Source organism: Carcharhinus amblyrhynchos, chromosome 4 (genome assembly GCF_965287045.1).
Source record: "Carcharhinus amblyrhynchos chromosome 4, sCarAmb.v2.hapA, whole genome shotgun sequence".
In the NCBI taxonomy this organism is placed as follows: Eukaryota; Metazoa; Chordata; class Chondrichthyes; order Carcharhiniformes; family Carcharhinidae; genus Carcharhinus; species Carcharhinus amblyrhynchos.
In genome coordinates, this window is record NC_137327.1 from 136,277,033 (window position 1) to 136,289,438 (window position 12,406).

Here is a 12,406-nt window from a genome sequence, read left to right on the forward strand (position 1 = left end):
ACCATCTTCAGCTGCTTCATCAATCACCTTCTGTCCATCATAACATCAGAAATAGGTATATTCACTGATGATTCACACAATGTTGAGCACCATTTATGACTCCTCAGATTTTGAAGCACCGCATGTCCAATTGCATCAAGATCATAGAATCCCTACAGTGCACAAGGAGGCCATTTGACCCACTGAGTCTGTACCAACTCTCTGGAAGAGCATCTTAGAGTCAGAGGTTTATAGCATGGAAACAGGTCTTCAGCCCAACTGGTCAATACTGCCCATTTTTCTAAAGCCCGTAAGCTAATCCCAATTGCCCACATCCCTCTATGCCCATGTAACTATCTAAATGCTTTTTAAAAGACATTTGTACCTGCCTCTACCACCACCTCTGGCAGCTTGTTCCAGACACTCACCACCCTGTGCGAAAAAATCGTCCCTCTGGACACTTTTGTATCTCCCCCCTCTCACCTTAAACCTATGCCTTCTAGTTTTAGACTCCCCTACCTTTGGGAAAAAATTTTGACTAGCTGATCTGTGCCCCTCATTATTTTATAGACCTCTATAAGATCACCTCTCAGCCTCCTATGCTCCAGAGAAAAGTCCCAGTCTATCCAGCCTCTCCTTATAACTCAATCCATCAAGTCACAGTAGCATCCTAGTAAATCTTTTCTGCACTTTTCTAGTTAATAATATCCTTCTATAACAGGGTGACCAGAACTATACACAGTATTCCAAGCGTGGCCTTACCAATGTCTTGTACAACTTCAACAAGGCATTCCAACTCCTGTATTCAACGTTCTGACCGATGAAACCAAGCATGCTGAATGCCTTCTTCACCACTGTCCACCTGTGATTCCACTTTCAAGGAGTATGAACATGTGCCCCTAGATTTCTTTGTTCTGTAACTCTCCCCAGTGCCCTACCATTAACTAAGTCCTGCCCTGGTTCAATCTACCAAAATTCATCACCTCGCATTTATCTAAATTAAACTCCATCTGCCATTTGTCAGCCCATTTTAAAAAAGCAGGCAGCACACCACTTTCTCAAGGGCAATTAGAGATGGACAATAAATGCTGACCAAGCCAATGATGCTATATCCCTTGAATAAGTAATTCGGTATTTTTTTGTGAAAGTATGGCAACTCCATTAATTGTTCTGGGCAGGGTTTACATAGGAATTGCAGAACAAACGTGACCCAACTTAGCAGTTTAACATTAATGGAATTGTTTGAATCAGGATCCAAGTAGCAAGCCTAATGTAATAGCAATAAAACTGTTGAACAGTTTTTGGAAAATATGCAGCATATTAACATTGTTCTGCATTTAGCAATCTAACAAATCTATATGGAAAATTTTAGGGCAGATATAGTTAGGAGTGTACTTACCTGGTCAGCTTAATGGTTTTCCTGAAGTCATTAGTGATGGGAGGTTTGTAGCCTCCCTTTCGCAACAAGGAATCTATGGTTTGAATGTGGTCCCAACCTGTAGAAAAGTACAAGGCAGGCCAGATCTTAAAACATGGCGTAAAGTTACCTCCCTCAGAAACAAACTGAACAGTCATAGGAGCATCAGGTCACAGGTTGGAATCCAATCACTATTTTATAATAAGCATATGGAGTACAGCAGTATGGTTAAATGCAGAAAAAGCTACTAAAAATGTTACTTTAAAATTGGGAAAGAGGGAAATCTGTGTTATACTGTACATAAAGCACAACATTGACCTTGCTCCTTCGCAACCTCCGGCAGGTATGTGGCGGTGCGTTTTGATCCTTTTTCATTGATGAATTCTATTCTAATGCCATGTACACCCACCTGGAAGAAATTGGCAGCTTCATTAGAATGAGATATGTAAAAATTAAACTATGAGGTTTTAGTACTTTATTTAGACTTGACCTTCCCCGGGGTATTTTTTTCCTCAAGAGATTATATGGCTTTGCTCAATACAAATTATACCTCCAAAGTAGCACCAATGAGTAGTACAACACTACACGAGGAAAGGTGATTCAAGAATGAAATATAAAGGCAAGTCAAATCCTGATGGAGGAAATTCAATAAAGATTTGAAGATAAATACCAAACTGTGTGGAATAGAACAGGGAAATAGAATTAGAGTAGAAAGCACAGATGTGGCGGGAAGACTGACACTATTATGTGGAAGAATGTCATTGGTAAATTGAAATAAGCAACAATAATACTTTGCTATACCCTTGAGCTGAGTGGAGACATAAAAAATCTTTATGGAGCAACTGGAAAATAATAACGATTACTGATGTTTGCTCAAAATGGATCACAATGGTTACAGCACACAGCTTGTCCATTCAGCCTTCCTGTGTTGGCTCTCTGAAGGAGCAATTCCCTTGCAGCCCTACATATTCTTCAGTTTCAAAACTAATCCAATTTCCTCTTGGATGCTACCATTAAAGCTGGCTCCACCACACTGAAGCAGTTGAAATCCTAACCTCACACTGCATGAAGATGATTTTATGTCTCCACACTGCTTTTATTTTGCCAATCACCTCAAATCCTTCTCCCCTGGCTCTCAGTTCTTTAAAAGGGAGGTTTCTTTCTATCTACTTTGTCCAGATTTCTCATGTCCAGATTTTGAATACCTCCATCAAATCTCCTCCCAACCATCTCTAATCCAAGGAAAACAATACAACTTCTCCAATCTATCTGCATAACTGAAGTTCTTCTTCCCTAGAAGCATTCTTACAAACATTTTCTGAACTCCCTCTAGAATCTTAACATCTTTCCTAAAATATGACACCCTGAACTGGGCACAATAATCCAGGTTGAACCAGTGACTTTAACACAACTTCCTTGTTTTTGTACTCTTTGCCTCTATAAAAATGGAAAGTTAATCCTAATTAATTTGTAGGAAATAGCTGTACATTGATCTAAAAGATTATACAAGTGCCAATGCAGATTCAAGCTTTGCCTGGATAATACAAGTAGTATAATATTGCCAAACTAAGTGGTATACACATTTTTAAATGTGCTTTAAAATTTATGGAATATTTCATGACCAACATTTTTGATAATAAATAATCATTAGAGGAATGATGAGAGCTTAAGTTAGTAAATTTATAGGGACTAGATATTAAACTAAGCTTCATTCTCATTGCTTTAACCACTCTGAACCCCAAAATATCAAACTTTTACTCACTCTAGACATCTTTTCTAATAGCATTCAGAGGTCATTTTATTTTTCTATTTTATTGATGTTGCACAATGTAGGAGAATTAAAGATGTACTCATTGCCTTTCAGAATGGGCAAAAGTCGATTTCTTGCCTTAAAATTAAACAGCAAAGTTCAATTACATTAGCATGATTTAAAAAAAATCCATTTATATAGTACAATAAAAACAATCTTTCAGAACACATTAAGGGAACAGCAATGGGAACTGAGCAAGAAATGGGAGGAGGGGAACAGATTGAGGCAGAGGTAACATGACAGATGAGGTTGCAGGTGAGATATCCAAAGCGCTGGAGCATAATTTTCAAAGGCTTGGGTAATAATGCACCAATGATGTAATGCAATCAAGAGAGGGGCAGAAACAGTCAACCGTAGTTGGATGAGCAAAGACTATGTTGAGTTGGAGGGTTGGAGAAAGTAATAAAAGCAAAACAGTGAGGCAAATGAATGGATTTGAAGATCAGAGTTTGGAAGTTAAGACTATGGGGAGCAAATGACAATGGAGAACAATCAGTTGTGGGACAAACTGCAGATCTATGCTCAGCTGAAGTGGTTGCTTTTGTACAACATGCCGCCCTCATAAAACCCTAAATGTAACTTGCCTTTATTACTTTTCCTTCATACACAAGCACTTAAATGATGTATTTGCAACGCTGGGTGCCTGTTACTCAAGTTCCTCATACTTTTCTTGGAGTATCAGCTCATACCTATCTATTAAATTCTATTTCTCAGCTGTCATTCCATCATTTACAGTCCTCCTGAAATCCAATACAACTGTCCTTGCTTGGTTTATTTGTTATCTACCAGAGTGCAGTCTACATATCTCCAGCAATGGTTCTCTTTCCTCTGTCATCACTGTCATTCCTTAAAGATTTAATGTTGCCCTTTTTTATCCACATGCTCATCTTTGGGCACATTCTAAATAATTATTTCATGGCATGTGAGCATCATTAGCAAGACCAGCACTTATTGCACATCCATAACTGGGCTCAAGAAGGGCATCTGGAGGCACGGGCAGAAATATTGCCAGGTACACAAATGATATCCAGTTCTATCTTTGTACTGATAGGTTGTTTGACGTACACCAAAGCCTAAGATGAGTCACAAATTCAAAGCTTAACACTGAAGCAATTGGTTTCGGCCCTTACCATACATCCCACTCATTTTCACTGATCCTCACCTGTTTGCAGTCTTGGTGCTTTGTGAAACCCTGAGCTGAGCTTTAAAGCTACTTTAAAAGACACCTCACACTGTGCTCAGTGTCTACCTCAACTATTCAACAAAAATGTTTTACACATGCATTTTTCAACTCCAAATTCTATGGTTCTAACTTGGGTGTGATCATGCCAGCCATTCACATCTGCTGCTGCAAGTGAGGCAATAGAATTTGGTGCTCAACAAATCTCCTTTCATTGCAAAGGGACCAGAAAATCCTGCCAGTGTGAATGGCTGGAAGATTCTGCCCCTTGCCTTTTACATCCTATAATTTTCACAAACTCCTAATTTTCCAAAACTTCCACAACATGGATTCTATCGTGCACCAGATCTCTCTTGCATCACCTCCCACGTTTATTGGATTACACTAGCTCTCAGATCAACAATACAGTTCAAAAATCCTATATAGAAGTCCTACCCAATATCTCCGCGACTTCCTCTGGCTCAATTTCTTTTCAAACACTTAATTTCCGTCTATAAAGCTTCTAATCATCCATCTTAATATTTCCTTTGTCAATCGTTACCTATTCATGCTCCTCTGAAACATCTTAGGATGTTAAATTTACATCACAAACACAAGCTGCTGTTGTAATCATTACTGCTTCAAGAACCTCAATGTGACAACTTTAAAATTAGACTCAACTCAGTCTATAGTGAAATCAGGAAGTGTATTTTTCTTGCACAAAAGATAGGGGAAAGGTGGGACTCTCCTCAAATACAGCATGCAAGCTGGATCAACTGAAATATGGGATATGGAGCAGCATGGATTAATGGCACTAATGATCCAACAAATGGTGGGATTTGCCCAAACAGCTGTTTGACTGTTCCAATGGTGTACATTTTCCAACCTTTACTGCAACATTTTTTAAACTCCCATGACGGGAAGTGGAGATAGCAATACCAACTATCTGAGATAAGGCACCACGACAGTAGTGTACAAAACCTCCTGCACTCAGCAATATACAATAAATGCTGACCAGCCAGAAAGCACTAAGATACTACATGAAATGCTGCATAATGTGGATGCAAAAAGGGGAAGGTCATGGGGCATGTCAAGTATGCATCCAGTGTACGTCCATCCCTCTTTATTCCCCTGCCCAGGTGGGCTACAGTGGCTTCAAATTATTGAAAAACCACCCCAAAATTTCCACTAAACAAACAAATTACTTTTTGAAAATTGCTGCCACAACCTCAGGAGAATGCAATTCGAACTTATTTTGAACTACATTAGTACAAATTTGAGTTAGTTTTTCTAGGATATACAGATTCAGTAACAATTACTTACCTCCCAATCTAAATAATCTCCAACATCTTCAAAGTTGGTAAGAAGGGACACTGAGCAGAAAAGCCGTGGTAACTCTTCCCTCGTCATTGGAGGGAAGCGACTGTCTTTAAGGGCACTACAACAGACAGAAAAAAATCCTCAATGAATTTGAAATTCAGACCATTACAAAATCATGGATTTATTGACTGGGATTTTGAAGTTGGTAGTGGAAATGACCTGAAAGAAAGCTGAGAGATCTGTCTCTTTCCTGACATTGCTAAAGTCAAGGGATCTCCAGGTGATGAGCAATATTGATGTCAAATGGGTAGGCAGCTAATCACATTGAAGTATTTGCATAAATAGTGAACCAGGAGTAAAATGCACCAATTCTGCTTTGTTTTGAATTACATTTTACAGAAATTCACGATTAGGACATATATATGGGATTAAGGCAGAGGCTGAAATAACTAAAAATATGGTATTTATCATTAATGGAGAAAATTGATAAAGTTTTACCAGAGAGGTTTTTCAGCTATAATTATGAACCCAACTTCCATTTAAGAATCCAGTTATACTTCATTCAACAAGGTGCAACTTGTGTTTTTACAGTAAGGCTAACAGTATAAAAGAGCAAGTTACATCAGTTTAGCAATTTCTATTTGATTGCAGTCTGCAGGGCAGAGGATACCCAATGGAGAAGTGCAGAGCAATTTCTGGATTTGAGCACTCAACTGCACATGTGCAAGCTCCAAAAGTTGCTGTCAGTTTCAGAGGAGAAATGATGGTAAGTGATGCAATACTACCAGAAAATCTGGTCCTTCCTTAGAGTTTATGTAGCATAATGGATCAAAGTGGGAAATGCAATCCATACTAGAATTATCAAGCTTGGTGAATAAACCAAGTTACAGTAGCATGATACAACATTTCACTCTCAACTTTTCAGAATATTGTTCCTACAAGATCAAACTGCACAGCTCTTGCAAAATTCTGCATTCAAGCATGGGCAAAACAGGTACAGTACCCCAAATTCAGCTATCTGAAAATTGGCAGTGTCCAAAACCTTTTTCAAAAGCGGGCAATGCATTAATTTAATAGCTGTTAAAATTCTTGCAGAAAACATACTGGCTTGTTCGGGAAGTTGCATGGTGGTGTGCCCAATAGTTACTTGCTTTGTGAACCTGCTAGATCCTCCACTCAGAGGTCAGAGAGAACCGAGCTCCCATACTCGGCTCAGAAATATTCAGAGTTGTATTTCTTTGCACAACTTCCATCTTGAATGTTTCTCTAGTGGTGCTGTGACCCAAGGTGAACATTACTTTTTAAGATTGTGGCCTTAAAGCACTATCCAGCTTCAGTGTGGCTGCCTTAGATTTAGGCTTGATCTCTAAATCTTTATCTAGTTACACTACGGGTACTGTAAAATGCTTCAGGATGTTTTACTGAAAACTAGCAAGATCCAAAATCCAACAGACTGAAGTTGCTGGTTGAGACTCTATCTGATCCTACTTTCATAGAATTCTTTTAAATTTCCCACACAACCTTTGGGAACTTGAACCAGGAAATCTGAACAGTATGTAAAACTGATTTGTTTCTGTAAGTCTCTTTATATAATATTAAATATTTATCCTATTAAATGAAATTGTTGCACTGCCATTGTGTCAAAATAGCAGACCATAGAATTAAAATAAATCAATGTAATACATTATAAACGCACACAAAGTAGCAACCATCGTAGGTTAAAAACACAGATCATGAGTTTCAATCATTTCTAGTATTCCAATGTGCCACATATAGAATGTGCAGAGAATCATATGCTAATTGCTATGCTTACTTAAGGAATAGTATGGATTTGTACTCTGATTTGCAATGAACATCAAGAAATAAATGAAACCCACAATGCTTTTTTTAAATGACAAAAGATTGTCAGAGTTGGTAGCTAACCTCTTGGTATGTTTCTGGCAGGTGAAGTGTCATGTCTGGAGCACAATTTTGCAAAATTATCCCTCCATTATTATTAATGTATAGTCATTTGACTTTTGGCTATTCATAAAAGATCAGATCAGAACAGGAGCGAGAAATGATCTTGGTATGGAAGATCAAGATGTAGACTCAGTTTTGGTGGAGATAAAAGATAATAAACAAAGTCATTACTGGTGGGAATAGTTGAGAGGCTAGCTATTCCATAGCACAGGAATACAAATCAAATGACAAGGCAGCACAATCATGGGAGATTTTAATCTTTATAAGGATTGGACAAATCAAATTGGCAAAGGTAGCTTGGAGAACAGGTTCATAGAACGTATTTAGATGGTTCCTTCGAACAATACATTCTGCAACCAAAGGATCAGGGTATTTTAGATCTACCAATGTGTACTAGGATGGGATTAATTAATGACCTCAGGAGGAATGCACTCTCTTGGTAACAGTAATCATAACATGCTAGAATTTCACATTCAATTTGAGGGCAAGAAACGTGAGACTAAAATTTGAGTCTTAACAAATAAAAACAATTACAAGGTATGAAGACAGATTCACCAAAAGTGGAAAAGAAAAATTAGTGAAATTGTAGGGCAGTAGAGAATCAATGACAGATATTTAAGGAAACATTACAAAAAACTCTCAAAATTATTCTCCATTGAGAAAGAAAGACTTTGCAACAAAGGTTCACCTATCATTGCATCCTTAACTTAGTTAGCCAATGAAATTGAAAGAAAAGGCATACAATGCTGCCTAGGTTAGTGGCAAGTCAGATGGGGCAAATTTTAGAAACCAACAAAGGATGTCTAAAAAAAAGAGGAGAAATTGGAGTACGAGAGAAGGCTAGAAATAAATGTAAAACAATCAGTAAAAACTTTGACAGATATATAAAAATTAAAGAATAGCTAAGTGAGCATTGATCCCTGAGAAGGTAACAGTGGGGGAATTAATGGGAAACAAATGAAATGGCAGAATCTTTGAACAAGTGTTTTGTATCTGTCTCTGTAGTAGACAACATTAAAAGCAACCCATGAATAGTGGGAAATCATGGAAAAAAAACCCCAAGACAGGAACTTAAAACTGTCACAATCTCCAGAGAAAACGTACTACGAAAACAAGCAGACAAAGACTGACAAATCCCCTAGACCGAACGGCCCGCATTCTAGGATCTTAAATGAATTGGCTGCATTTAAAGTTTATTTATTAGTCACAAGTAAGGCTTACATTAACACTGCAATGAAGGTACTGTGAAATTCCCCCAGTCATCATCGTCTGACGCCTGTTTGGGTACATACACCTAACTAGCACGTCTTTCAAAATGAGGGAGGAAACTGGACCACCCAAGGGAAACCCATGCAGACATGGGGAGAACATGTAAATTCCACACAGTGACCCAAGCCGGGAATTGAACCAGGTTCCTTGCGCTGTGAAGCAGCAGTACTAACCATTGTGCCACCCTTATTGAATTTAATGAATGCATTAATTGCAACCTTCCAAATTCTGTCATTGGGAAATGCTAGGATTCATTATGGAAAAAGTAACAGTAGGACATCAGAAAATCATAATACAAACAGACAGTCAGCATAGTTTAGTGAAAGAGAAATCCTGTTTGACAAACTTATTGGAGGTCTTTGAGGATGCAACAAACGGGGTGGAGAATGGGGTGCTAATAAATATGGCGTATATGATGTTCAAAAGACATTCGATACAGTGACAAGTAAAACGCTACTGCACAAGGTGACATCATGGTGTTGGGGGTGTTTTATTAGCATGGACAGAGGATTGGTTAAAGAACAGGAAACAGCCAAGATAGATGGTCATTTGAGAGAAGTGCTGGGGCATCAACCACATATCACCCAATTCATAGACAAAGGGACCAAATGTATTGTAGCCAAATTAGATGATACACACACAGGTAGGAAAGTCAACTGAAGAGGATATAGATAGGTTAAACAAGTAGGCAAAAATCTGGCAGTTGGAGTGTAACATGGGAATATGAGAGATTGTCCACTTTGACAAGAACACAAATGCAGAATATTATTTGAATGGAGAAAGGTTATAGACTAAACTGAAAAATCTGGATGTGTTTGTACATGAATTTATGACATGCAGGGACAGCATGTAATGAGGAAGGCAAATGAAAGTTGGCCTTTATCTCAAGGGTGATGGTGTATAAAAGTATGCATGTCTGCTACAATTGTACAGGATATTTATGAGCATGTATCTGTTGTACTGTGCGTAGTTTTAGTCTTCTTGAGGAAATACTTGCAGTTCAGAGAAGGATCACTAGGCTGACTCCTGGGATGAAGGAGTTGGCTTACGAGGAAAGGCTGAACAGGTTGGGCCTATACTAATTGCAGTTTAAAGGAATGAGAGTGATCTTACTTAAACATAAAAGATCTCAAGGAGACCGGACAGGATAGATGCTGTAGGGAGCAAAGGTTCAAAATAAAGGGTCTCACATTTAAGACAGATGAGGAGGGAATTCTTCACTCAAACTTCTTTCCACAGAGCACAGTGGAGGGTGGATCACTAAATATATTCAAGATTGAAGTTACAATTGTTATTATTGAAGTTTTCTTCAGACTTTATACAAGTTATTTCTCTAAATGAAAAAACTGACCGAATATTAAACAAATAATCACAATATATTTTTACCTAAAATTGAATAAAATTACAAATTTTTTTACATTCACAGCTCACAGCACACATTGGAAAGGAACAGCTTGCATTGTCTGTAGTCATTTAGTGCGCTTCAGGAGATTGGAGGGTGCACATATAGCATAGCTAATCACCTGAATCACCATGGCTCTTTGTAATGGGCATTAAGGTTCAGTCATGCTGGCCTCTGGCTACATGGGAAGCATGTTGTCTGTCTGGCATCAGCACGTGCTCTCCCTTTAGTGTTAACTGTTCTGTTCAGAACAGAAGGACAATGCAGAAGTACTTTTATAGGTCTAAGGGAAGGTTATATCCTCACCAACTGCCCATTCATTACACAGGTACTTATTTGCAAAGAGATAGGGTTTAGCTCCAGTCAATGCACATTTGAGTTATGCATTATGAGTGAACTCTGTGCCCCAAGGATAGACGTAACATAAGTGGTCTGGAATTTATAAAAAATTAGTATCATGCCAAACTAGTTTATCAGGTGTCATCTGTAGAGATTCAAGTTGGAATCTTGTTATCAAATGGATTATAATTTGTCTGAAAGTTAGGATCAACAAATGGAAAAAGAGAATGATCTGGAATAAACAAGAATTCACTATTCTGAGTCATGTTGGTTTGGGAACATTAATTCTGTTTCTCTCTCCACAGATACTGCTCGACCTGAGTTTTTCCAGCACTTTCTTTTTATTTCTGATCTCCAGTATTCACAATACTTTGCTTTCATTTCAGAAGTCACTTGATCAATTTCAAGTTTGCATGTAATATTCCAGTAAGCTTGAAGTCAAAACGCTGCTGTCCATGTCTTAACTCATAGGAAGTCCTGTTCCCCCCTCACTTCTATGCTCATTGACCTACACTGGCTCCCAAACAATATCTTGGTTTTAAAATTCCCACCATTATCTTCAAATCCTTGCATGGCCTCAATCTCCCACTAATGTAATCCCCTCCAGGCCCACAGCCCTCCATATGTGCACTCCTCTAATTCTGGACTCTTCTGCATATCCAAATGCAATGACTTCACCACTGAAAGGTATGCCTCAAGTTACCTAGGCCCCAAGCCTGTAAATAGCCTGCCCACGTCATTGCTTCATTCTGTGTTGGACTAAAGAGAGGAGTCTTTATCTCCTTCTGACTTTGATTCAAAATCATTGCTCTTGTATCCACTCCCAAGCTATTCCCTCTCTCTGGGAATAGAGGGCGAGATTTCTCAAACTCTGCAGTGATATTCCACCGTTATAATCCAAATTGCTGATAATACTGGACCAGTCAGGTCTGAAACCCAACTTAATGCATCTTAATTTTTAAGAAACCTTGGAGGAAAGAGATAATGCTGCAGCTGTACAAGACCCTGGTCAGACCCCACTTGGAGTACTGTGCTCAGTTCTGGTCAACTCATTACAGGAGGAATGTGGAAGCCATAGAAAGGGTGCAGAGGAGATTTATAAGGATGTTGCCTGGATTAGATGGCTAGCCTTATGAGGACAGGTTGAGAGAGCTCAGTCTTTTCTCCTTAGAGAGACGAAGGATGAGAGGTGATCTGATAGAGGTGTATGAGATGTTGAGATGTACTGATGAGTAGATCTCAGAGGCTTTTTATGAGGGCTGAAATGGCTGCCACAAGAGGACACAGGTTTAGGGTGCTGGGGAGTAGGTACAGAGGGGATGTCAGGGATAGTTTTTCACTCAAGAGGGTGGTGGGTGCGTGGAATCGGCTGCTGGCAGTGGTGGTGGTGGAGGTAGATTCAATAGGGTGTTTTAAGAGACTTTTGGATAAGTACATGGGACTTAGTAAGATAGAGAGTTATAGGTAAGCCTAGTAGGTGGGGACATGTTCGGTGCAACTTGTGGGCCGAAGGGCCTGTTTGTGCTGTAGTTTTTCTATGTTTTATGTTTGAAAGTTTCTGAACAAATTTACTCAAGTCTGATGGAACAGTTAGTACAAAGAATAAAATATTTTATTAAAACAATAGAAGTGAATTATATTACACCAGACCAAAAAAATTTGGAGATTGTTATATGAACATAGGAAGGCAATTTAAATTCCCACTACTCCTTTGCCCCAGCAATACCCATACAGATGCTTAAACTAGAG

General features: G+C 38.7%; 1 protein-coding gene across 2 annotated transcripts in view; it reads right to left on the reverse strand.

Annotated features, from left to right (window-relative positions):
* ammecr1 (AMMECR nuclear protein 1) overlaps nucleotides 1–12,406 on the reverse strand; it is a 113,368-nt gene that overhangs the window by 21,173 nt on the left and 79,789 nt on the right. For both annotated transcript variants that reach the window (XM_080187938.1, XM_080187939.1), the window contains 3 exons: nucleotides 5,689–5,803; nucleotides 1,715–1,805; nucleotides 1,379–1,475 (listed from right to left, as the gene is read on the reverse strand). In XM_080187938.1, the coding sequence (XP_080044064.1) occupies nucleotides 1,379–1,475; nucleotides 1,715–1,805; nucleotides 5,689–5,803 (303 nt within the window). The remainder of the gene's footprint in view (nucleotides 1–1,378; nucleotides 1,476–1,714; nucleotides 1,806–5,688; nucleotides 5,804–12,406) is intronic.